Source organism: Conger conger, chromosome 6 (assembly GCF_963514075.1).
Source record: "Conger conger chromosome 6, fConCon1.1, whole genome shotgun sequence".
NCBI lineage: Eukaryota > Metazoa > Chordata > Actinopteri > Anguilliformes > Congridae > Conger > Conger conger.
Genome location: NC_083765.1, coordinates 47046643 through 47074304, shown reverse-complemented (window position 1 = coordinate 47074304; position 27662 = coordinate 47046643). Strand labels below are relative to the sequence as shown.

The window sequence follows — 27662 nt, the reverse complement described above, 5'->3', positions numbered from 1 at the left end:
ATGTAAAGATTGAAAGATTGCCATTATACAGTGAAAGGACACGGTTGGTCGGTTTCTGAATCTGAGAGAAACCGTTACAGAAACGCCGCAACAGACCTGATGACACGCTATGCTCCCCAGAACAGGTGCCCTGGGAATAGCAGTGTTTTTCCCAAAAAGCTCTTCCTACAATGCACCGCACCGGCTGCAATCCCACGCATCTGACTCACTTTCTCCCCAAGCATCCGTCATCCCGTTTTAATAGTCTCCATTCGCAGTACGCCGCGTGTGGGAGCACCACGCCGAGGACCAACAAGGGCAGACAGTGGACGTGTCTGTCGCTATGTATCATATTATTCAGAAATACGTATACATCGGTGTTGTGCTAACGTCTTAATCAATCTCCGGACACCCCGAACAGTCAGCGTGCCTCAATTTTTCCTCCCACTTTAAAAACAGAATCACAAGCAGTCTCAGAGAATTAAAAACACGCAACTGTGGCAGATAAGCAACCTAAATAAATACGGGAAACATCAAATACCTCAAACTTGTACACAATAACATGTCCAGCGTTTAACTAAGCTCTGACAGAAGTAGCATGTTTGATCTGTGTGGACTCATGTAAACAATGTTATAATTGGATTAATGCTGAACACTTTGTACTGCATTAGCAACACAAATATGGAAATGTGCCTAAATTAGCCTACGTCGTTTAGCTCTCAAGCCTATTTTCTCCAAGCCAAGCTTAACAGCCTCTTTTCACATTTGTACACAATGACACAAGGAATCGTGTTGAGCATTTTACCGAACATACCTCAAAAGCTCATTTGAGTCGACTCCTTGTTCCCTCGAATGTCTTTGCTTGAGTTGTGCAATTCCTAGCAGTGATCCCTAGAGGTCTCTGAACCACGCTACGAAATGCCTATTTGCAAAGCTTGGAGTGAATTGTGCCAGTTTAACTATTCTAGTTACTCTACTTAAATAAACTGCTGAGCTTCCGTAAACGGTATGCACATAAAGCATACCAAGAATATAAAGTGTTCGGTGTGTCTGTGTTCGGGTCATTTTCACATGTTTTTATTCGCAATGCTCTACTCATCTGGTAGCCGATTGTATAGGCCTTCTACTAATCTATACCTATACATACTTATCAATAGTTATATTTACTAATAGGTTTTGATCTGTAAATAAAACAGGCTAAAATAAATAGAAATGCTATACTGTTCAATAATTTAATGAAATTTGAATATCAACAGTTATGTTTGTTTCTTGTCATGCCATTTTGTAGTATAGTAGTAGGGTGCTAACGAAAAAGTTAACATGAAGGACATGAAGGACATTCAAAATATTCACTTGTCTTCCCATATATCAGATATTTATATATATATATTTTTTTAACTGAAGTTATTTTCTACTCTGAACAGCAGGGGGCGCTCTAAGAGAATTGACAGCTTGTTCAAAGTTCAAACGAAGCTTAATCTATTGGAACACAAAATGCAGATTAAAAGGAATATAAATATACACCTTGCTCTCTCTCTCAAAAGAAATGTTATAATGTAGAACACAAAGACCCCTCACTGTGAATAGTTACGGTGTAGGTGGAATATTATATCAGTCACCAGTACCTATGGACAACCTATGAAAAAAATGCTTGAAAAGAGAAAAAGAGAACCTCAAATATCATTCAGGATGGAATATTAGCATTCAGCTGATCCCTTCTTTATTTTCTGTTACTCAGAAAACATTCCAGATTACAAATACAAAAGTAATACTTTCAGGTTATGTCCAAATGTTTCTGTTGTTCCCACCTACATCCCAAACCAAATAATCATGCCCATTACATACTTTTTATTTACAGTAACACTTTTTTCAGACATTGTCAAAAAACATTTTTTACAACATGCACTTTGAGTATAAAAATAGATTTTTCTTTGATTAATTTTGCACACACATTCTCTCTCCCTATCTCGCTCTCTCTCTCTCTCTCTCACACACACACACACACACACACACACACACACACACACATTTATATATAAATATAAAGAGTACAAATGTATTTTTAAAATACAAAGATCATTACACTCACTTTGTGTACACTGTACCGAACAATAAAATACAACATATTTGAATCGTTAGCATTCACAGACACATTCACATTATAAATGCAACGGAACGGTGAGCGCAGTTCTTTGTTTAGTCTACTCCCATAAATATGGAAAAGAACAGGGTCCCTTTGCTTGTCTAGCTCTGCCGGACATCTTGCAAGAGTTTGTTGATCTCTGCGACCAGCTCGCTGGCGTCCATGATTTCATGCCTGCTGTCACTGCGGCTGACCTGGAGGTGGCCGAGGACATCAAACTCGTCCTCCTCATAGTTCTCGGGGATCTCCTCCATGGCCGGGAGCCACCGGAGGGGGGCCTGCATGCCCACGTGGTTGGGCTGGGGCAGCCCCATGCTGCTCCCCGGGTTCTGGAAGTGGGTGTTCGCTGCCCAGGCTGCCACCCCTTGGGGGTACGTGCTGGACTTCCCGGGCAGGTGGCCCTTCCGGCGCTCCAGGGAGCTGTTCCGCTCTGGCTCCTTGCACGTCTCTGCGTATCCGTTGGACAAGGGCGGGAGGAGGCGTTGGAAGACGCTGTTCATTTCGGAGAGGAGGGAGGCGTCACTGCCCAGGTCGCCGACCCCCTCCTCGCCGCCGGGTTCTTTCCCGAACGTGGAAAAGCTCTTCTTCCGCTCGCCGGAATCCACAGACTGCTGGTCGTCCTCCAGCGAGGGCTGCTGGCTGTCCTCCCCGGGGATGAACATGTTGTTCCTGTAGTCTGAGGAGGCGGGCGAGGGCAAGGGGGGCATCCAGCACTGGTCCGAGTGCCCCAGGACCCGGCATTCGTCCGTACACAGCTTCATCGCTGGAGGGGGCACGGAAGGCACACAAGCACATTAAGGCTTTGTTATCCGCCTCACAACAGGATGAATAGAAACAGCCAACTTTAAAATGAAACCTCTGGAGGAATCACTGAGTAGCGCTGAGAGCAATTACTGTGAATTTTCCTCAGTTCAGACTTGAAAGTCTCAAGCTGTCAGTCACCCTAACTGGAAATGCATATAGATGACTGACAGGCACAAATACTGTTTTTATATGTGCGGGCAACGATGGCATGGGGGACGTGCTCAACATTTTAATGAAAATGCGATCAATCATAATGTAGCCAATGTTTCCTATTCCTGTGGTAGAGAACTGTGTGTTCTAAAGTTGGTGTTCAATGCTTTCAAAGCTATTTTCAGTTACAGATAATTTATCTGGAAGGATGTATATGTTTTAAAGAACAAATCCCTTGACTCTCCTTTCAACGTAGACAATTGTGTATTCAATATTAAAAGAAATCGCCTAAGAGTTAATCTCACAAATCAAGTATAAGGGAACTTATTTGATATTCATTTTAATATTCATGATAAGTTATACATTATACAGTCATATTCTGGGACATTTTAAAGAATGCATCAACGTGCAGAGTGGTCAATGATTATTCCACTCAGAAATGAAGAAAAATCTGAGCACTTAAAAGATGAAATTAAACTGACTCCAGGTGCCAGAAGTCCTTTAACCTTTTAAGGTGTCAGACCATAAGTGTGTGATTAGAATGTTCTTAACTGAACATTCTAATGCTGATGTAACAATCACGACAGGTAATGGAAAGCAGTGGACTTTTGAGTTTTGAAAAATAAAAAACATTCCAAAAAGCCAACTCTACAAGGGGTTAAAAATAAGATTAAAGCAGTTCATTTGCAAACTGCATTTCAAATGGCAGATACTAATTCAAAACTGCATCTGTATCGGCTCTAAAAAAACTATTTAAGATGAAGGCTCATCGTCTCAAAGTAAAAAAACAGACTTTTTTCCCATAATCATACTAATTTACTGATAAGCACCCGCGGACTGGCTCTGGGTTTATCTCTCTGTGAAGGAAAAAAACATCAATATTCTGAGACGGAGGCGGATTTTGAATGCATATTTTACACTTTGAATCCGTAATCCTGAAATTGAAGCTTCTGAGTGCATATTGGGTTGATACAAGGTCAGGAAGAAAGCAGTCACAGCTGTGATGGGGGTATCTGAGAGTGTACTTACTTGGGTGAAGCCTGTGATGCCCATCTGTGAGGTAAAGCTCACTAAAGCCTTCGCCCAACAGTCTGTCAATGGGAGAGTCCCTCCCTAAATCATAGTCACTGTCCCCCGCCTCACTGTCCCCTCTGCCACTGTCCTTTAGGCTGAATTTGTCCATATCTTGGAGGGCGTATCTGGGGGGGGGGGGGGGAGAAATACATAGCACACCTTTACTGCTTGCCCAATATAACACCTTTTCCTATTATCACACCCATTATCACACCTTTCCCCATTATCACACCTTCACTGCATACCCATTATCACACATTGTCCCATTACAACACCTCTACTGTACTATCCATTACCGCATCAATGATTATACTATCCATTATCACACCTTTACTGCACACCCATTATGACACATTTTTCCATCATCATACCTTCATTCTACTATCCATTATTAGACCTTTATCCATTATCACACCTCTATTGTACTATCCATTATCACACCTTTATTATACTATCCATTATTATCCCTTTATCCATTATCACACCTTCCTTCTACTATCCATTATCACACCTCTATTGTACTATCCATTATCACACCTTTATTATACTATCCATTATCACAACTTCCTTATACTATCCATTATCACAACTTCCTTATACTATCCATTATCACACCGCTATTGTACTATCCATTATCACACCTTCCTTATACTATCCATTATCACACCTCTATTGTACTATCCATTATCACACCTTTATTATACTATCCATTATTAGCCCTTTATCCATTATCACACCTTCCTTCTACTATCCATTATCACACCTCTATTGTACTATCCATTATCACAACTTCCTTATACTATCCATTATCACAACTTCCTTATACTATCCATTATCACACCGCTATTGTACTATCCATTATCACACCTTCCTTATACTATCCATTATCACACCTCTATTGTACTATCCATTATCACACCTTTATTATACTATCCATTATTAGCCCTTTATCCATTATCACACCTTCCTTCTACTATCCATTATCACACCTCTATTGTACTATCCATTATCACACCTTCCTTATACTATCCATTATCACACCTCTATTGTACTATCCATTATCACACCTTTATTATACTATCCATTATCACACCTCTATTGTACTGTCCATTATCGCACCTTCATTTACCTATTCATTATCACACCTCTATTGTACAATCCATAATCAGACCTTAACCCATTAGCACACCATTATTGTACTATCCATTATCACACATTTATTGTACTATTCATTATCCCGCCTTCATTACATAATCCATTATCACACCTGTATTGTACTATCCATTATCACACCTTGATTGCACTAGTCATTATCCCTTCTTTATTACACAATCCATTATCAAAGTTGATAAATAAAAAGGTTAAGATTCAGGTCTGGATTCAACATTTGGTGTTCAATCTAACAGTTTTCAGTGGTCAACATTTTCAGTGCCTTGAAAACTTAAGGGCAAATGGCGATTCAGTCCAGCCCTTAGTCTAACTGATCAGTTATGGTTGTAGTCTATTTATTTGCTTAAAGAAAAACCATAAACGAACGGATTTGGAACATATTCTAAGGACAGCAGATTCCATCATGTATGTCATTTCTTGCAGCACATGATGACAATTTGTTCCCATGTATGCTGTCAATTATACATTGGTTTGAAAAATTCATGCTGACATGCAATATCCCTTAAATGAGAGTGAAATGGCTATGTCACCAACAGCATTCGCATTTTGCTCATAGTTCAGTCCTGTTTGGAATGTTCATGTCCTTCACTGAACATTCCAATGCAGATGTAAAAATCACTACTGGTAACTGAAAGCAATGGAGTTCTTGAACACTGACATAGAATTCTGAAGAAAGAAAACATTCCACAAAACCTACTCTTCCGGGTTAAATGATCTAATAATGGCAGCACTTTTCTGTTAAAGCTTTTGACTTTGTGAGATGGCCTCCACAGCCTGTGGTGCCTTCCACTAATGACGTATCTTAGAAAAAACAATTTTATGTTTAACAACACTCACTGAGATGGCAGAGCAAGCTCCCTAAAGCAGGCAAACTATACAGCAATTCCCAACTGCTGCCCTCAAGGATTACAATGCAGCAGGCTGCCCAGCACCCCAGAAAACCAATAACACACACAAGGCTGAAAGAGAAGAGCAAACTAGTTCAGTCAAGGCAATCAGCAGCAGGGTCTGGCGGTTATCCGTCTCCCTGGACTGAAAGCCTGCAGGTACCAGGGCCAGGGTCGAGCGGTGGTGCTCTGACACGCAATTCAATTAAACACATGGCATTTTACAGCGTTAAATTACCTGTAGCTCCTCGAGTATTTATTCCCACGGAAACTTGGCCTTGGCTGGTACTGGCCCTGATGAAGCATGGACAGAAGCTGTGAGACTTGCTATAATCAAAAAGAATGAATAAATAAAAAATAAAAATGAATACTAATGGATGGGACCATGGAGACAAATGAATGAACATGAGGTTTGTGAATGAACAAGGTTATGCACACAGACAGTGAGGAATGAATACAGTGAAGGCTACCAATGACTCAAAACAATGCTGAAATGAAGTAGGCTTAAGCGTACATTGCAAATGCAAAAATAAATCATAGCAACACAAAAAGGGGCTACATGACCAGATACACAAAGCGTCTACACAATTAAATTAAGGCAGTCTTTTTCTCTTTTTGACCATATTTTGAGGTCTACATCAGAGCCTTTCTTCTTTGGGTCTGATGGAGGCCTGAGAAGGATTTCCACAGACACCTTCTACAAGCAGCAACACTCATAAGCTCTAACTGTGCACACAAACGAGAAAGGATTTAAGAATCTTGTATAGTGTGAGATTGGGGGGGGGGGGGCTGGTCCCTTACCTCAACTGGTGGGGTAGCATGAGCAAGCTCAAGGGAGAAGTTATCTGCGATGTGATTGGAGGATATTGTAACCAGGCTGTTCAGAGATTGGCGGCTGTGATGGCTCTGCCTGCTGCCCATCTGGCCTCTTTCCATGGTGGGCGAAGATGACGGGGAGCGGTGGTGGGCCCTGATCGGCAGGGTGCCATTCACTGTGGGCACCAGGGTGATGTCCCCCTTGTGGATCTGCCGGGAGGGCTTCTTGGGGTGGTTCTGGTATGTGGACTCAGCCACTCTGCAGTTGTAGGAGCGCATGTCCTTCTTTTCCCTGTTACACCTGGTAGCAAACATTACCATGATGACCAAGAGGACCGCGCAGATTGCTACCAGGGATATGATGATGATCATGGAGACATCAAGGGCTGGGTAGCTGCTGCTGGTAGGCACGGGCTGCTTGTGGCTCTCCATGGTCTCGTAAAGGGTGCACTTCAGAACTGCTTTGGCGCTCAGCCTTGTAGCCCCCTTATCTTGGACTAAAATGGCGAGTTCAATGTGTTCCCGCGGCACCACCTCCATGCTGGTGTTGGCCCTTATCTCACACTTCCGTTGGTCGATGGTGAAGAAGCCCTCTTCGTTACCCGTCACGATGGAGCAGGTGAGCTCGGCGTTGACCCCTGTGTCTCGGTCTGTAGCTCGAATGACCGTGACCAGGTCCCCTGCGCTCGCATACTTTGACACGGGTACATCGGCCGAGTGGTTCCACAGCTGCGGTATGACGATGACCGGGGGGTTGTCGTTCTCATCCAGAACGGTGAGCACCACGGTCGTATTGCTCTGAAGTTGGGGGTCCCCGGAGTCCCTGGCTTGCACAACGAAGGCAATCCGGCTGACATCCTCGTGATCGAAGGACCTGAGCGCGTAGATGGCCCCGCTGGAGGGGTCAATAGTGACGTAGGTTGAGATGGAGCTCCCATGAACAAAGCTCTCCAAAACGGTGTAGGTGACCTGTCCGTTTGAGCCCAAATCGGGGTCACTGGCAACCACTGATGTGAGGTAGGCCCCCGGAGAGTTGTTTTCAGACTTGAAGATTTCATACCTGTTCTTCTCAAAACGAGGTGGATTGTCATTCTCATCCGAAACCTTGACAGTGAAATGCTTAATGGAGGACAGACTTGGAATGCCTCTGTCCTCAGCTATTACAGTGAGACTGTATTCAGACCTCCTTTCTCTGTCTAAAGAAACATTAGTTAAGATCATGTAGTTTCTTTCATAAGTCTTTTGAAGCTTGAAGTGTCCATGGCCATGAAGCCGGCACACAATCTCTCCATTTAAGCCTGAGTCAATGTCTTCAACCCTCACCAGAGCTACAAATGTGTCTACGGGGGCTGCCTCGGATATGTAGGCCACCTCTTCTTTCCCCTGCGTCATTAAGTTAATACTGATTACAGGTCTGTTATCGTTCACATCAACCACTTTAATGATAATTTTACAGTGTGCTGGCATTGAATTGGGTCCAAGGTCTTGAGCCTGAACATCAATCTCATAAGAAGCAGTAGTCTCAAAATCCACTGCCTTAATAAGCGTTAAATAACCATTTTCTGAGTTTATTCTAAATGTCTCTAAAATTTTGGGTGAGACGTGGCTACTGAATGAGTACACTATTTTGCCATTTGTACCCTCGTCTGCATCCGTTGCATTAAGATCAATAAGGAGAGACCCCAATGGTGAATTTTCAAGCAGATTGATAATGTACGATTGCTCTTCGAAAACTGGGCTGTTGTCGTTGGAATCTGATATAGTAATTTTAAGAAGCGTTGAACCAGACTTGGGAGGCACGCCTTTGTCCGAAGCCGTTAGCTGGAGTTCATAGCTGGACTGCACCTCCCTGTCCAGCTCTCTGAGCACAACAAGCTCTGCGTACTTGGCCCCATCAGTTCTTGTGCGAATATCAATTTTGAAAAAGTTGTTTGGAGTCAGAGAATAAGTGTGCAGGGAGTTCTCACCGACGTCTGGATCCGTAGCGCTGTCCAGTGGAATCCTTGTCCCCACCGCAGCGCTTTCTGATATTTCAATTGGGATTATGGAACGTGAAAACTGTGGTGAATTGTCGTTAATGTCCAGCACTTCCACTTCTACATGAAACAATAGCAAGTGCTCCGTCGGGAGTGTAATTACGTCGAATTCGATGGAACAATTGAGGTTCTTCTCGCACAGCTTCTCTCTGTCGATTTTAGCTCCAATGCTAATTTCCCCATCTCGCTCCCGGACTGACAGAAAAGATGTGCTCCCTCTTTGCATTGCTCGGAAGCGCAGAGAGATGGAACTAGGCAGTTTGGATAAAACATCAGAAACGTCCTCTTTAAGTCTTGCAATTACAGTGCCTACCTTCTGTTCTTCGTATACCTTATATTTCAATGTCTTTCCTGAAACGAATTGCGTCAAAAACACAACCAAAACAAGTTGTACAAAACCGCAAAAAACGTTTCCTTTACTAGTATTCATTTTCGGGGAAATCTCCAGTAAGCTCCGTGAAAGTAAATCCACAAAAATGTTTCAAGCGCTGCTTTTCAAAACTTGACCATAGCAAATCCTGGATGTTAGTTCTGAAGTTATTTTCCTTGTGATTGATTCCAGCGCATTTCCAGTGGTGAAATGATCACTACGGATATCACATGAACTGGAAAAGTCCAGGATTTGACGACGACTCACTGACGTGAAAACATTAGAACTCAATTCGCCTGATGCTCTCTCAGACTGATCTGTTGCACACATCAACTTGTGCATTTGCGTGAAGCACGGCTACAAGCTGTGTGCGCTCTGCTGAGTTCACACTCCGTCTGTGGCGCCTCTGCAGACTGGCTGTCCCAAATAGCCCGCCCCAAACTAAAACTGCAGCTTTTCCTCGGCGCTGACAAAACACTTCCCAAATCAAGAGCTGCTCTGGTAGCCTCTCGATGACCACTCAAAACAGAGCATCTATTGATTCACAAAGAGCGAGTGGCGCAAACCCCGCCTTTTGGATTCACTCTCGCTAGAGCGTGCCTTAACAATAGATTGCGCGAATAACTCAGGACAAACTTTTATTCCCGAGGTTTGCATTGTCCTTTAATTATGCATTAACCAGAGATGGGATTTTTCAGAGGAACCGGCACGACTCTAGATGTAGACTAGCACAGATACACACGGGCTTGGCTGAACTATATTCGTCAATGTATTTTCAACATTTCAATGCTAATGTTAGTGTTATGCCTAGGTCTATTTTCACATTTAAACAGCACGGGTGGAGCTATTTAAAACGGTCACAAACTGTTCCCACAAAGACTTGTGGGACCCAACCCTTGCAGTCTTATTTTCTGAAGTCACACTCGTAAATTATTATGGCCGACAATGTACATCGTTACCAAAAAGTGTGAAGTCATAGACTTCAGTGAAAACTCACATTCACTTGTTATCTCACTCACACATTACTATTTATATCTATTCGGCCCAAGAATCATTTTATTGCTCAAAACTGTCACGTGCATCTTTAATCTACTTTGCATACGCTTCATATGAATCAAGCAGTGTGGCTAATCATACTGAAAGGATCCTCTTCTAATGAATGTGTTTCACACTGAGTCACGCTGATGAACACTCTGTCCCCGTGAATAATACCGTTTTACTACATTGGGGTTCTTTACGATTCCCGATCCCCGAATTAGCATCCATGTGAGTAGCGGGCAAGCGCCAGCAATTGGGACCATGGAATCCATTGGCCATCTGGCGTAAATCTTGGTTTAAAAACGCCCCCCAAAAAATGATGCGATGAACACAGCGATTGACATATAGCCTAATGAAGTTAAGACTGCATTAGATTGATAGTTTGAGCTTCTTTTTGCACTCACACGTTCGTCTCATAATCAAGATTTTGTAGCTACATGTAGGCCTACTCATTCAGTTCCATAGCGTAGCAATAAACGGTACGGGGACGCTGTTGGACGGTTTTGTGAAACACAACATCCAAATATTTATCTGCGTCTAACTTATTTATTTTAAATCAATTCTCATCTGCAATATTTCGTTTTATAAAAGGCATGTCAAACGTTACACAATTCCAGTTGCGCCCTGCTTTAACTTACTGTTATAGAGCTGGGTAATCGTTCCTGGCAACAGCCGAACCCAGGGATTGGATGTATAAAACTTAACCATCCTTTACATGGACTATATAGGCCTACCTCTGCTGAACTGTGCCGTTGTGTTTGAAGTAAATACTCAAAAGCAAAGCCAACAACATCCGCTCCGTTAAAATAAATGTCTATACGATGCCGTATTAACAATAGTTTAAATATTAACTCAATATCAACGCAGGTGTTGTTTAGTCGTATGCCGAAAACGTTTGTGATGCTTTTGTTAATTCACACCAGCAAACGTTGATTAGAGCGGTCACTGAAATCTGGTTATAGGAACTCTTTGGAAACTTAACGAAGTTAGATACGGGCTGGTGGTTTGATCCTGTCACGTTTTGCTTCCACAGCCTTGAGCGCACACAAAGCGATAATGTAATTACTGCTGTAGGGACTATGGGGTTAATCACATTCCCACCACAAAGAAGTTGAACTCTTGGATTTTAACACGGTGTGCACGGTTTGGAATATTAGGCTACCATCCATTGCTAAAGAAAAAGACATTAAAAAGAGGATTGCAAATCCTAGAAGCAGATGGAGGCTTAATACATTTAGGTACGGCCCCTTCATAAAGGAACCCTCCGTTCACCTCCTGTCACTCATACTGAAATCCTTGGAAATAAGGATAGGCGACAATGCAGGATAAACACTGAAGTTGAGTTTGAACTCTCATAACGTAGATGCAACAGCTTGCAGAAATGTCAATAAAAATAACACATAATCACAAATTGACAGGTGCATAGGCCTCTTTATCTTTGAAAATATCTTCTTGAGCATATAAGTCACCCAAATAATTTATTAGGAAGTGGCCTTGAATTGTATTGCATTTTATTCAAATGTGAACATCCAAACAAACATTTTAGAAAACAGAACATTTTGGTTGCAGCTATCGTAGGTTCAACTATAAAATATAACTCTATAACTATCAAGACAAGATGACCCGCCTGTGTGGTGTAGCCACAGCGCATGATGCATAAAATTACTGAATGCAGACGCATTGAACTTTGCCATTGAAATGGGTGACTCAACCATCCCGCCATCTCTCACCCCCAAACAATAGATCGTAGCAGGTGGACCATAGTGGGGATGGGGTTCACCCCATCTACAGGGAGTCCGCACATCGCTCAAAAGTTTGTGTCAGAGGAATGAGTCACTGGGGCTCTAGTTGTGAAGGCACGCGAGCATCTGCTGCCTCACTGTGTCTCATTTTCATTCATCCAATTAGCTCCCGCGGATCTCGGCTTCGGCCAAGCCTTTCAAACGCGCTGCCCCTCACCCTCTGCAATAATGTGCTCATTGTTATTCATCGGCAGTCCAACTTTCACTTTTCCCTGTAAGAAGAGATGTTTATTGCCTTATGACACGTGTTGGACTCTGTCTCACATTATAAAACTGAAAAAAAAAACATTTGCATGTGGCACAAATTGCAACTCGCATCATTGTTTATTAAAGCTCAACTGTCTGGGTGATCTTATTTTGTCATAGTACAGGCCTATGGTAGTTTACTTATTTCTTTATTTGTTTGTTTGTTATTGTTATTTATTGCTCAGATGTATAATAAGTATAATAATAATAATAATAATAATAATAATAATAATAGTTATTATTATTATTATTAGTAGTAGTAGTAGTAGTAGTAGTAGTAGTAGTAGTAGGGGAGACCGGGGAACAACCAATCACTTTTAGGTTTTTGCAAGTGTAAAATAGAACCAAATGCATGGTACACATGGAATATACACCGTTACATAAAATTTTTTTATGGTTGACACATTTATAACAGGTGGGGGCATGTTGGAACGCAATATTCCAACATGCCCCGGCTGTGCTAGTTGTGCTACTGCTGCATGGTTCATAGTTTCTGCTGGCTAGTGACATGTGCCAAATATAACTCAGAAGACAGTTAAATAACATATATTTGGAGTCTGTGGCTAAGACATCATCAGTTAATCAAAAAACACTTTGATGAAAAAAAATTACTTTCATGGTGTTAATACAGAGATTTATCAATAACTCTTGATGAAGTTTTCAAAATGTCCTCCCACTCACACATGAGAAGCGGGTTACTATAATACATACATAAGTGAAAACAAAGTCATCATTCTTGCAGAAATGCGACTATGCAAAATCCTCTTGTTTCAACATGGTGTTCATGCCTTGGTCTCTCCTAGTTGTTGTAGTAGTAGTACTAGTCGTAGTAGTTGTAGTAGTAGTACTACTAGTAGTAGTAGTAGTAGTAGGTATTGTATCAAATATATATCAGTGCACGTTTTGGTGAACCTAAGATCTATAGTTATAATTTGGTGGTTGCCTACATGCAATCCCATATGGTCTTTAATGTTATGCATGTTTTGCCTGTATGCCAGTTAGTTTGGAAAGAGTTTTGCTCCATTGATAATGCCTCATCATAATATTTCAGATGTCAAGGTCAATCACTGTACGAATCTTAATTTTGGGAATTACATAGACATATCATAATCTCTTTGATGAAGGTAATCCGTGGATTCCTGTCAATCTCTGTTCTAATCACAATAATGCAAATTGCATAGATAGATAGATAGGAATCTCTTTGGTGAATCATTGGATTCCATAATCTCAGAAATGAATGTTTTCAACCAGCATACACTGCTGCTGACATCTTGCCAACATACTCATGTGACCTTGCAGGCATTCTGAGAGAGTAGAGTGTATCATCTTGATACGTCCAAGGAAGGACACAAAGTCTAAACATCATCACAATGCTACCCTTCCAGTGTGAAAAATTCCAATTATGTACTTATTTATTCATTTATTTATTTCCAATATTGCTATACTATTCCTGTCGGTATCCTGTGTCTAAATTTGTTTCATGGTATCCAAGTCAAAAAATGCTGGGGGTCCGTTCCACGTGAATTGACTGGTGCCTCATTTATCAGGGAAAGATTACCCTCGAACCAAAGACAGCACTATACTGAATTTTTTGCTGGGTATCACTCTTTTCTTAAATATCTTCAATATTTAGATGGAATACTGTTTACATCTCAGCTTCAAGAAGATTAATGCATTTCACCCAGACTGGGAAAGCATATAGCTTATTCTCACAAAAATATGAATCTATTAAAACTTTTATTTTGCTTTATGTTCACTTATATGGTCTATAGACACATTCCAATGTGCAAGTACTTTAGTTTAATAGCTGCAGAAGCAAAGGCAGCAGCAGTAGCACCATTTAAACCAAGCTAACTAACCCTCACCTCTCATACAGTAATTGTCTTTCAAATGAGAGGATGCACCTTAGGAAATCCTTTCTTCCCACATTCAATAATGAGTTCAAGTAATAAGCTTGCTGGAATTTGAAATTCAGAAATATAAGGGAAAGTGAAAGAGGTCTCATCAGGGTTTCTGGAAATTCATCCAGGGATAAGAAGAAGAATTGGCCAGAGTTGGTTGAAAGCCAATAATTGTGTATCTGGCATCTTCATAGACATATGATAACAGTGCAACACCTCACACCCACATAGCCATTCTTCAGGCCTGGCTATTGGATGTCAACTTTTGAATTCCACATTAATAACGGATACTGTCCTCATTCCATCCAAGGGCCCGACCTGAAGACCTCTGACAGCTGCAAGGCCAAGACAGAGTTATGCTCGTGCCATCTCAGATTTCATCAAATTTCTTGTCAGAAATAATTTTAACATTGGTTTTTGCCATCTGATATCATGTCCAACTGGGTTGCCCCAGGAAAGTATTCCAATATCTTGACTGTATAATAATAATAATAATAATAATAATAATAATAATAATAATAATAATATGAAACCAAGAGCATGTTTTAATTTTACCATGCCACAACCAAACAAAAGTTATGATGGCCATTGACTCATGTGGTCTTGAGGTGCCTGGTCTTCCTTCATTAAAGGGACCAGTCACAGCTGATTTGGGCAGTGGGACATTTAGGATATTTGAAAATGTTAAAAGCTACAGCTCAAACAGAGAAGCAAAAAATAACAAGCTGGATCCTCAGCTCCTCCTATTTAAGAGTAATTTTACCAAAGAACTGTTAGATGTAGATGTGGTCTATGCTGTACTTGATTATCTCATCTTCAATGTGCAGGTATACACAGTAGAGCCACAATTATAATTAGTTCACTCATCCCACCAAAATGCAAGATCTGCAACTTAACTTTCCAATTTTCTACTTCATATGTTCTGATAACAGACTCAGCAATTTTAAGATATAAAACACAAATACCCAAGGGGCTTTATGGTACCCATGGTGTCCACGGCAACTATGTAAGACATGGATCACATGCATACAATGGATAAAAAACAACACAATACAAACAGGGATTCCATTTTAAAAGTACTTATTTACTTACCCAGTACTTGCCTCTCAATATACTTACCTTTCAATGAAGTACACATTTCCCCATACAGTACATACAGTAAACTTACCAGTAGACTAACATTAAGCCTGCGGCATTATGTGTACTGAATGATGACTGATGTGAAGGTATTACAGTGCTATCAAATGCTTTGTGTGACTGGCGGTATTGTCTGCTTTTCCATGAGCTTGGTGATTGATCCCATTACCTCCTACTTCTGGCAGATGTGGAGAAATGTTTGGTGTACTCATGCTGTTCTGTGTGCACGTGATCCCAGTTTGGGTTTGTTTCTATGGAAACTTGATTAAGCTCAGTATGATCTTTCACTTTGATGTATGAAAATTCATTTTTGCACTGAGAAGTGAAAATATCTGTCTAGTAGGTACTTATTGGCAGGGCTCTGTTGAATGTACTCATAGTTCATAGTTAAAAAGATGAAGGCACTCTTCTTAATTGAGAATTAAGAAGACATATATTAAAATGCAATTAAAACTGCTTTTTTAAAATGATTTTGATATACCCATATATGAGATTAAAGATAAATGTTATCCATTTAAAGGATGTTCATACCCATTTCAATCATCACGTGGGAATGATTTTGGATGCATACATTTAATAGTATTTCTTAAATAACTATTACAACAGACAACTTAAATTTGGGAAAAGAACAATATACTATGCTGATAGACCAGCAAGCATAAATAAATTTTTTTTTCCCATTCTCTTCATCTTTTGGAATGCCAAATCATACACACCAGTGTTGTTCATTGCGGCAATTTCCACAATGGCCCTCTGTCCTCCATCTATTCAAGCTTGCCTTTCAAACGTGATTTCAAGCTGCCACATCCTTTCACACCACAGTCCACAAGTTGAGCTTGTGCAGACGTGAGTCAGAGGAAGATACAGTATGCACAGCTCGAGTGGGCTGACTGTGGGCACCTGATTGCCTATACACTCATTCTCACCCACCAAATCCCTCCCTCTGTGGACAATGTAGCGGTCAGCCCTTGCATTGCCCTGCAAAGCTGCTGGTATGATCTGGACTCAATACCACATGATGGGGAGCATCCACACACTGGATCAATGCCCCTTATTGTCTAAAGGGTCTAGTATCCAGGCTGGTTCTAGGCATAGGCAGCCCGGGCAGTTGCCTAGGGCACGATTCATCTGGGGGTGCCAAACAAAGGGAAAATCCACTCATTGCATCCATGATAGTCGTGGCAGAGTTGGCAGTCCACCCCCACCCGGTCTGTGATCTTGCCTTGGGTGGCAGAAAGCCTAGAGCCATGCCCCATATCTACAGTGAGGTCTATAAGTATTTGGACAGTGACACAATTTTAGAGCTATATTTAATTCCTATGTGGTTCTCTCCATATGGATGTAAGGCGTATTGAAGTGTGGACTTTAATTTGAGTGTATTTGCATCCATATGGAGTGAACTGTGTAGGGATTAAAGCCCTTTAAAATTGGGTCACTGTCCAAATACTTACAGACCTCACTGTATATTTAGAAGAGAGCTTTGGTTTATTCAGCCCCTGACAATACATTAGAAGAAGCCTTTTTAAAACCGTAAACATGAATGGGAATGCTTAATTTACACGATTAATCCACTCCATTTTCTTCTTAATATGTTCTTACCACTTCTGCCATTTATGTACTGTAAGTGTAAAACACAGTTACATTGTAATAAGTACTGGATATTGGGATATTGGATAATTTAACCTATATTTTACATAGTTTTCAGATCCTTTGTCGAATAACGACTAATAACTAGGCTGTAAAATCGAAGCTTTTCTTCTACTTATTTTTTGCCTCCATCGTGCAACACAGGAAACTAATGTCTTTGATAAGTGCGGCTGGTAGAAAGTCTCAATTTACTTCCCTGCTTCAGTAAATGTGTAGCCTGGGTCTAATTTGAGTCCTGATGTGGCCATGGTTCCATAAAGAGGCTCTGTGCACTTTCTTAAGTATACTTCAGCTGTGCAGCATCTGTGTGAGCCGTCGACAGATCCTCTCTCACATTTCCTCTCCTTTTCCTGTCGTCCCTGAAAGATCTGTGGCATGGAATCAATGAAGAAGCATCGTTGTGAATGCTGGGCGGCCCCCGATCAGAACTGTTGAGGAATGAATGGGAACCTCTGCATGATTTATTGTCATGGGCAAAAGCTTGATGGTCGGCGGAAATGGCAGCCCCACACCCCACTGCTCACAAAAAGCTTTTGCTCCACATCCTGCGACCCAGTCATGGCTGCAATCAGCCGAACAAAGATCCCTGTCAACCGACATTTAAACACACCCGTTGCCCTCAGAAATTAAGATTACTGTTTCGTGTTCCCCAATAGTTTATATTCTCACAGGAGGAATCAGCTCATTGCCTTTTTGGAAAATATGAGCATACAACTTTTTGGATCTATGTGAGAAGATAGAGAAGAAAGCGTTTTATGATACAACACTTTACAAATTTGCATTGTAAAAGGTAGTTGTGTTCACATGCACCTGTGTTAGAATGACTTTCTTGGAGGGCTTTGTGTGTGTGTGTGTGCTTTTGTTTCAATCAATTACCCTGGCTCAACTAGCCAATTAGAGCTCTGTATAAATCAATGGCAGTTGACTCAGAGGTTCCAGTGCAATGCTTCATATAGGGACACAGTAACAGTTTTGAGCTGCCATTCCAGACCTTATCAAGAAAAGGAAATCATGGGATTAAAATAAATAAGTAAGAGCAGAAGACCAGTTATGGCCCAACATGGTTTTAGAGCACACAGGGGTGTTGTTGATACAGAAGATTCTTGTGAATACAGTCCAAGGCAGTGAAGCAATTTCATTCTTCTGGAATGAACGCTGGCCTCTCCCAGAAATGCAAGACTCGCTCAAGGAAAAAAAATGCATAACCCGCTAATTCGGCAAAATATGTTCCACATATTTCTGCACATTTAAATGACATTTTTCAGAGATGCAGGAGAGTAGGGAGGGGGGAGGCAGATCATCTTTTCTGAGAGATTATGAGAAGGAGCTGTACCCACCCTGGAGGAAAGCCCTGTTGATTGTATGCAAATACAATGCATGACAATACACAGAATAAACAGCATCATTCTGAAATGCTAATGCTTTTTTGTAATCAGAGCAGCACAGTAAAGTCCCCCCCCCCCCCATCCCCACCTCACCTTCTATTTTCTCCACTATATAATTCATAATTCTTCATTTTTCCCAAGAATGAGCCCATTAGTTTACCCCTCCTGTGTTTACCATTCTAAGTTAAAAACAACCCCTCCCCCGCCCAAAAAAAGATTCCCGGCTGTTGCTCTCTTTATTAGCAATCCACCCACCCCCACTCTCCCCTCCCCCCATTCCCCAGAGGAATAAATGAATGACACTTCATACTTGCAGATGCTGTCGGCTGCTGGCATTTCATCATTGTTAGACCGCGGCTGGCGAGTATGGTAATGAGAGAGCCGGGGCCTGGCACACTTTGCTGACTTGCGCGGCGGCGGCTGGGCCTTTGTCAGACCCCGGGCGACCTCCTGACCCCTCCGCTACTCGGATAATGACGGGCGCAGCGCTCCGTCGCCGGGAGAATGAGAAGGCGTGAGCCGCAGTCGAATGAGATAACCCTCTCTTTGTGGGAGGTAAGATGGCTCCAATTCATTAACAAGCCAGGCTGTCAGAGTCACAACCCCCTCCGTTTTAATAATAATAAAAAAGAAGGGACTAAAATATTGCGCATTTTAGGAAAGTTGTATTGATTGATTTTAATCTTTCCGGTGGAAGGTTTCTGTGACTTAGCCCAACAGCTTGAACATCTGCAATAAGTGAGCATTCAGAGCAACTGCAGGTCATATGAACCATGAAAATGGCGGATATAAAAAAAAGTCTGTCTTTATGTTCTCGTGCACACGTGTGCCGTCGCCAAGTCGCTGCTGTCACATTGAAGCCCTAAAGAAAATAAATGGGTTGTCTGATGACCTGCCTATAGGAGTAAGTGCGTGTGAGTGATACAGCTCCTTCCTCCTCCATTGTTCCTGTTTCTCCATTGATGGAAATACAGCAGGCCTGGGTGCTGAGCATGCTGCCTTCCACAGCTGCTGCTGAGTCAATATGGCAGCCTTTTCTTTCTTTTTAATGATATAAACTTTTATTGTAATATTTTTAACATTGCTTTTATCTATTTTTGTTCATTCTGTGCTTTATCATGCATTATGTTATTATGCTGTATTTTATTTGGAAAGCACTTCGACCTGCATTTTAATGTGTGAAAGGTGGTGTATTTTCTGTGTGGGTTAGCCATGGTAGGCATTAGATTACGACCTCATTATGTTCAGAGAATTCCAAACTGCATTATACCTTCTCCAACATGGACAATGGCAATTAACATCTCAGAAACCTAATCTAATTTTAAACCATTGGACTAATGAGAATAGGTAGCACACTCAGCATAAGGCATTTGTTTTTAGTAATGATAATGGTCTCTATGAAAGCTACCGAATGCCTCCGTTGAGGGTAACTTATCAAATCCAGGGTTTATTATGCAGTTGTTGCATGCATTCTAGAGCATTATGTAAACCTAGAATTCAACACTGCTCCACCAGTCAATGCTAAAGGCCAGCCTTTCAATCAGCTAACGCTTATCATTAGAGCGAATGGAGTAATACAAAACCACGCCAAAACATTTCTCAATTAATAGCTGTCTCAGCACTGAGAGTATCCAAGAATTTTTTCGAAAGAGTATATTGAGTATATTGAAATACAATATGCAGCTTGTTCATAGTTATTTTCTTTGTTCAGTTTTTTTATTTTCTAACTGTCCTTCTCCCTTTAACAGAACCTTTATGGGCATCCTACTCAGGAAGTGACTTTTTATTTCTTATCCAGTAAAGAAAATCATCACATTGAAAATATCCACAGCACATTTCATCTACTCTATTTATGAGGGATGGATATATTTCCCTAAACTGAGGAACCATGCAGTTCAAGAGTCCACGCAGGCACAAGTGAAGTGTGAAACATATCAGAGTCTCTACTTTCTTCACACCTTTGATTTGGATGCTGGAGGCAGCATAACCAGAGTGAGGTCTTGTTTGATCATATTGAGACTGACTTAATTGGGTCAAGATCTTGCCATCTGAGGAGGGAGCTACCCCCCTAAAACTTCCCCGGAGGGGGGAAGGTTGACCTTTTCATCATGAAAGTAGGCCCAGGTTGTTCACCCCGCTAGCAGAGTGCGTCTGATGATCTGGATGAAGCTTCATACATGGAATATGGAATACTCTGGCAGCAGAAAAAGACCATTTACAAGAACAAGAAATATGTAATGAACACCAGTTCTTCTTTTGTGCTAGTGCATATGATTTCCACAGTTGCAAAAGAGGGAACATGTCCCACATTATGCCTTCAGACCACCAGTACCCAACAGTCATTTCAAATATTTTATTTCTCATGAAGAAAAATGATTAAATAAAATTTCAGGATCTAACAATGAGATTTGTGATGCTGTACCTGCCCCTAAAGCTTATTACAAGAAGATTATTGGCAAAACACTCTCCTGGATATGGAGTAAAGGTTTGTAAAGTTTCATGATGATAGGATTACTGTGCACTAAGACATATGGACCTGTAATATCATCCAAAATCAGGTTTTGAGAAAATCAGCTCCAAATATAGAAATAAATATTGATACTAATTTCACCATACACATGGCATAATCATTCAAAAGGTGCTATTATCCTGAAAGTTGAATATTTGAGGGTTGATTTGCAGCAGTAAACAGAAAAGGTTTTTTTCAGTGGAACAGAACCTTAATCCAAAGTGATTTACAATTGGGGTTGGCACGGATGGTGCAGTGGGTAGCACTGCCGCCTCACAGCAAGGAGGTCCTGGGTTCGAATCCCCGTCGGCCGGGGCCTCTCTGTGCGGAGTTTGCATGTTCTCCCCGTGTCTGCGTGGGTTTCCTCCGGGTACTCCGGTTTCCTCCCACAGTCCAAAGACATGCACGTTAGGCTGATTGGAGAGTCTAAATTGCCCGTAGGTATGAGTGTGTGAGTGAATGGTGTGTGTGCCCTGCGATGGACTGGCGACCTGTCCAGGGTGTATTCCTGCCTTTCGCCCAATGTATGCTGGGATAGGCTCCAGCCCCCCTGCGACCCTGTTCAGGATAAGCGGGTTCAGATAATGGATGGATGGATGGATGGATTTACAATTGATTAGACTAAGCAGGAGACAATCCCCCACGTGGACCTTGCTCAAGGGCCGAACAGAAATGCAGATCCTGTCGTGGCTACACCGGGGCTTGAACAACTAACCTGCCGCGTCACAGTCACATACCTTAGCCACTAGGCTACAGGCTGCCTAAATGATACTACGTTCACATAGAAAGGGCCCTGGATTTGAACCCAGGACCTTCTTTCACAGAGGCAACTGTGCTAACCAAGGCTATCGCAGTAACAGAGACATAGGAATATGCAATAAAAGTGCTAACAGTGGTAGTAACAGCAGTTGCTGTAGTATTAGTATTGCATTTTATTTTCTTTCAACAGACTAAATTGAAGTTTTCTTTTCCCTGGGGATGGAATTGAAGGCTTTTGTTGGACTTGTTATTGCTTTTAATGAAAAAAAGTCTACATTGCTCCAAACCCTCCCTAATAATTGCATTCTGGATCCCTCATTGCATTTAGCAGACTTTAACTGCATTTAAAAGCATGGGGATTGTGTTCGCGTGCCCAGCCATCAAGCTGTGTGTGTGCTGGCCATTAAAATTACTTTCAACTACATGTGGCCTTTGTTGAGAACTTTCTTTTCACTGTTTTTTTCGAAGGGGACGTTCGATGAACAGGCAGTCAGCCTGGCTCGGAGAAGGTTTTACGTTTCAGACTACCCTCGTCTCTGCAAAGAAAAAATTAATCCATTTCCATTGCTCTGTCTCTCTCTCTCTCTCTCTCTCTCTCTCTCTCTCTCTTACGCACACACACACACACACATTTTTTTCCAGTTTCTTTATTCCTCTTTCTCTTTCTTTCTCCTCTCCTTCTCCCTCTCTCCATTGTTCCATTGTGGTCTCTGCGCACAGGCCAGCCATATGGCAGCTGAGAGAAGAGGGTGTGATATGTGGTTTCACCTTCTGACAAAGGAGCCCGCACCACCAATGATGTCCATGAATGCTTAAGAAGACACGAGAGCACGACGGGACCTGCCGTCCTGTCAGAGTTTACTTTGGGGGGAGGACAGTCCACAGCACATCTGAACACTGGAGGGGCCATGGACTCCCTCTTTGTGGATTCACCCCCAACTGCCCTTGACTCCACCCACCCCCCTAAAAAAAAGAAAAGCGCACAAGTGCACACACATGTACACACACACACACACACACAAACAAACAAGTACACGCAAACAACCCACAAGCATATCACGCCATGCATATAGAAATGGCCGCATAAACACAATCACAGAACATTTTCATTCATTTGTATTGTATTATATTGAGTTTTGAGTTGTATGATGGAGCACTATGTGGCATCATCCTATAATGCAAATTACAATTGGGTAAAATCTATTCAAGCAATATCTTTACAGAGTGAATCTATGGATTTAATCTGTGTTTATTTAATTAAGCCAGCATGCACCGTTTCTTTAATTACACGAAGCTGAAGTTGTGAATTTTTCAGTTTGTCGCTCTATTACAAGTATTAATGGTTCTACCACTTGTAAGTGCCAGTTTCGTTTGCAAATGCAAAATGAAACAAACAAATGGACACCTACAGTAGTCACCACAAACAGGTGGCACACTTTACATCTCTGCCACACTAAATCTGTGTACACATCGCGCCCACATATGATTCAATGAATTAGGGTCCTGTTATTCCCAAAGGTGACCCTGCAGTCATTTAGTGGGTGTGAAAAATGAACACTTATTATGCAGGTCTCAACAGCTTGTGAGCTGCAGTGAAATTCGGCTGCTCGGTGGACGCACATATTCACACAATGAGATCTGGAGCGGAGTTCACCAGCTGGTAAAATAATTCAGAGCAGATTGAAACCCCTCTGGCGATGTGATGGTGGACACAGAGAGCAATTATATCTGGTAGCTATCTCAGAACAGACTACAGACTGAATACTCTTAGTAGCCACAAAGCTTTTTGAAGAACCTTTTAGAATGTTTTAGGAATTAAAGTACAAAATAGCAGGTATAAATGATATGTCAAAGTCATCAAGACTACTGATTCACCGTGACAATGCATTTACGCCCCCCCCCATATGCATTGATTCAAAAGCGATATCATTTGTAGTAATGGGGCCTGGTGCCAAATCATCCACAAGAATGGCAAATCTTTTGTCAAATGGTGAATTTCAGAGTAAGTTTCATAAGTGAGTTGCAGAAGTCACTTATAACTAATATAAGAAAACGATTTTGCTTCCCACGTCATTCAAAGATCTTGTTGTGTCTGCAAAGCTAAGCAAAGTGTCTCTAAGTGGAGTAATGGTAGGTTCTAATCTTAGCTTGCCTCTTTCAGAGCAGTTTGGAGTTCTTGTTCGGCGCGTTCTTTGTTTCTATTGACATACACCAACATCTGCGTGTAGCAGAGGCTAATGGAGTCCTGGAATTCCTTTGTACGAGTCTAGTGGAGACAGACCCTCTCGGGGGAGAAGCATACACTCTGACACTTCTGCTGGAAAATGTTAGAGTCAAACAGTGTACGGCTCTGTGAGCCCGTGCTAACTGCTCCACTCTGCACTGGGCTGTTTCCTTATTACTCTGAGCAGAGCTCTCAGGGAAAAAACCGAGGCCGAACAATAGAGCCATTCACTGCCTCCTGCTCTCTGAAGCCACATCTGTTTACATGGCCTCTGTCCACCGGCGAACGCCAATACCCTCCCTCCTATTATCTGAGCTAGACAACATTAGTAGCACTCAGACTTTGAGGTCTTTGTCATCAAGTAGATTTTAAATTATTGTCTATTTTGTTGGTGGGGGGGGATAGAGGAGGGGAGGGATGTCAAACAGGGACAATATAAAACCAACAGTTGGTCTTTTTGTTGCCTGCACAGACATTAATTAGTCTACACGTGCTTCAAGTCCTGTACAGCCTCTTTAACATCAATGAAGATCTGTGGATAGTTTTTTAGATCCCTTTTAGTCTTCAACCCCTTTCACAGAAAAAAATGATTGATACTTGCGCTGGTGATGCTTTTTGTAGTGATTTATTCACATGAGTGGAAGTGTCAAAAACTGAAGGGGAACTCAAAGCTTTCTGTGAGATTCTACAGTACATGTTTCTATCATATGCCATACGTTTGGCTACAGACACATGACAATGTGTCGATCACACCTCTGAAGTCTTTACATTGAAGCATTTGTGTTCTCAATATCTATGGCTGCTACATTTTACATATCTCTGATCAGCAGCTAATTGTTCACTGTGCTCAGTACATAGAACTTGACAAAGAAATGAAGAATGAATGTAGTGCACATGATTTAAACAGAGCTGTCCTAAATCACAGAGCCATTTATTTGGGTGAGATGAAAGGCAACCACCAGCCAGCTTTGTCAGTGTAAAAGGTGAAATATAATATTCTCTAATAACCCTGTCTCTGAACAGCGACACGGGGTTATTTTTCTTGCTCTTCTGTTCTTTAAAAGCTTGCGGCTAAAACAACATTTGTAATTCCTCTCGTCTAAAACATCTGCAATTTCTTCAACTAGTGTCTCAGAAAGATAAGGGAAGGACACTTTCTCTTTTATGTCGGTAACTGACTGAATTAAAAAAGAGAGCAATTAAAATGGAGCAAAAGGGAACTAAATGTTTTCTTGTTCATGTTGAATAGCAATCCACCCCCCCCTTACCCCACCCACCCACTATCCCCTTTGCCCCAACCTTAATTTCTTCAGACGTTTCTTGCCTGTGGCTCAGTCTCTGAAGGTTGGATCATTTTCTGCTGAACTCGGCAGAAAAGAGCACAAAGTATCTGACTTCCTCTCCTGTGTTTGGCTGAGCCAGCTGGTGCTGGGGCCTGGCGCAGAGGACTCTGCAGTCTCACGGCAGGGTTCAGACCTGGGTCTCGTTAGAGCTCCACGTGAGCGGGGCGAACGTGATCAACATGTGGCATCTGGCTCCGGCCAAGACCAAAGCCATCGGTTCCTCCTTAATTTCATTATTTGGCGCAGCCTGGCGGTGATCCAGCTCGTTTGTGAAGCAGCGGACCTTTCACATACATTCCATTTCCTAAGCTCATTTTTCCTGGCATAAATACCATCAACCCACAGCCTATTTTTAACCCGTGAGCAAAAAGAAAAATAAATAATGGACCAGTTCTCTTTCATGGGAGTATATTTACTATCAGATAAAAACACAGGCAAGCACACTTAGAGCAAGTATAGGCCTTTCCCCCTTCTGTTTTTGCTGTTTGTTTGTTTTTGTTTTTTGTCTTCTCTGCACTTTTATTAAAACCGTGGCTATAGAAAAGGAGAATGGTTTGAGGGGCCTTTCATGATGAAGTCCAAATGGCCCCCGAAAAAAGAAAAAGACCTGGCCTGGATTCAATCAATATTTGTTCTTAACTTCCAGAATAAATGGAAGTTGTTAGAAGAGTTATTTTCTTTTCTTCAGAATAGCAGTTTGGCAAGTTCAGCAATAACAAAAAGTAACTTGCTGGACTGAGTTTGTGAAGTTAAAGGACAAATGTTGAGTGAATCCAGGTCAGTGTGAGCTCTTCCTCACAACAAATAAAACAACATAAAAAGCTTTCAGGCATAGGAATCGAACCAGCACCTTTCAGAACGATGTTTGTGGGGCACAGTCCAAGTAGCACGTCTCCACTACGGCTTGGACCGCAACCACAAAATTTGGAGCATGCATTGGCCGCTTCCGGTAAATTCCTCACTAAGAAAACGAGTGACCCTGTTCCCAGCATTTCCTCTCAAAAAAACTCTTGAGCCAAATGTCGCAGCAACGGCAGCAGCAGCTATCCCACAGCTGGGGATTACGGATCATCCGTACGTGACATGGAGGCGTACAGAGTTCAGCGCTCCTACGCTCCGTGCCGGAAGAAGGGGCTGAACTGTGGGAATGTGGGAATGAGGATGGGAAGCACTGAGTTCATAGGAGGAGATCAGGAGAGACCACAGGCCAGGCTCCCCATGGAGTTTAATCAGACTCCACTGATAGCCTTCTGATCATCTGGGCCACCTGTAATCATGTGCGAAAATGCCCTGTGAGTGCAGTGGTGTGTGGGTCCTTCATTTTAGATACTGAGTGACAAATAACTGACATAGCCAGCCGTCATCCATGAGAAGGACTTGTGATCATCACATACTCTTTCTTTGTAGTGTCACCTCTAGCTCTGTGGACTGACCCCTGCATAAACAGCTCATCAATAAACTTGTACTGTTTTTCTGTGTGATTCTTGGATGTGGGGAACTAGCCGTGCATAGAAAACGTGAGCTTTCTTTCCTGAGTGGGGTTTATTGAGTGGGGTGCAAATATTTGTGCACACCTGGCTAAAATGTGTGTTACAATGAATCTATGTGATCGAAAGCAAGCCTGAACTCTAAATAGTTAACCATGAGACCTTTCTGCAAATCTTAAACCAAGATTTATTTTTATTTTTTACTGTTTAGAAATTATTATTTTTTTAAAAGGAAAAGGGCCCTGTACAAAAGTTTTAGAACCATTTTGGATTAATATTTGTTACTTTTTAAAAGGATGATTAATAAGGCCCAGACCCAGCTGATTCAATCATTATGGCTTCAATGAGTCAGGTGAGTATAATTCCAAGGCTGAACTTCTTATTGTGAAGTAACTCCATGACTTCTAAAGTATCCAACAGCAGTGACTGTTTTGTCTGGTGTTAACAACCATGGGTTCCTCTAACCAGTCCATTGAATGACCTGAGACCTGGTGATAAATGCTCAGAAGAACCAACACATCACTGCAAAAGAGCTGCAAAAAAAGAATGACAGACATAGGTCACGCTGTTCACAGGACAATACAACATACTTTAAACAACAAAGGCCTACATGGCAGAATTGCCATAAAGAAGGCTTTCCTACGACCTCAACACAAAATTAAGCGTCTTAATTATGCAAAAGAAAACATTAAGAAGCCTGTTGGAACAATGTGCTTTGGACTGACAAAACCAAAAAAAAAACTTTTTGGCTACCA

The 27662-nt window shown here is 41.8% G+C and overlaps 1 protein-coding gene and 1 long non-coding RNA gene across 3 annotated transcripts in view; both read right to left on the bottom strand.

The window, feature by feature from the left end:
- Positions 1 to 866, bottom strand: part of LOC133131440 (uncharacterized) — a 63353-nt gene extending 62487 nt beyond the window's left edge. Inside the window, exon 1 of the long non-coding RNA XR_009709017.1 lies at positions 794 to 866. This is a non-coding gene — a long non-coding RNA (uncharacterized LOC133131440). The remainder of the gene's footprint in view (positions 1 to 793) is intronic.
- A 791-nt stretch (positions 867 to 1657) lies between these two features.
- Positions 1658 to 9827, bottom strand: pcdh18a (protocadherin 18a). Of its 2 annotated transcripts, none has more exons than XM_061246815.1 (4): positions 7009 to 9827; positions 6446 to 6534; positions 4106 to 4275; positions 1658 to 2885 (listed from the first exon to the last, which is right to left on the bottom strand). In XM_061246815.1, exons 1-4 carry the CDS (start codon positions 9487 to 9489, stop codon positions 2224 to 2226), a joined length of 3402 nt encoding a protein of 1133 aa, XP_061102799.1. In that variant the 5' UTR covers positions 9490 to 9827; the 3' UTR covers positions 1658 to 2223. The 2 variants fall into 2 exon arrangements, with proteins under 2 accessions (XP_061102799.1, XP_061102800.1); XM_061246816.1 differs by having other exon boundaries at positions 6446 to 6501.
- Positions 9828 to 27662: the final 17835 nt, after the last annotated feature.

Bases quoted from the DNA above. Each gene is read 5' to 3' on its own strand.
- pcdh18a (XM_061246815.1), bottom strand. From the start codon at position 9,489: ATGAATACTAGTAAAGGAAACGTTTTTTGCGGTTTTGTACAACTTGTT. The intron at 6,535-7,008 runs GTAAGGGACCAG...TTTTGATTATAG, and splicing joins ATGCTACCCCACCAGTTGAG to CAAGTCTCACAGCTTCTGTC. The intron at 4,276-6,445 runs GTAATTTAACGC...CCCCCCCCCCAG, and splicing joins AAATACTCGAGGAGCTACAG to ATACGCCCTCCAAGATATGG.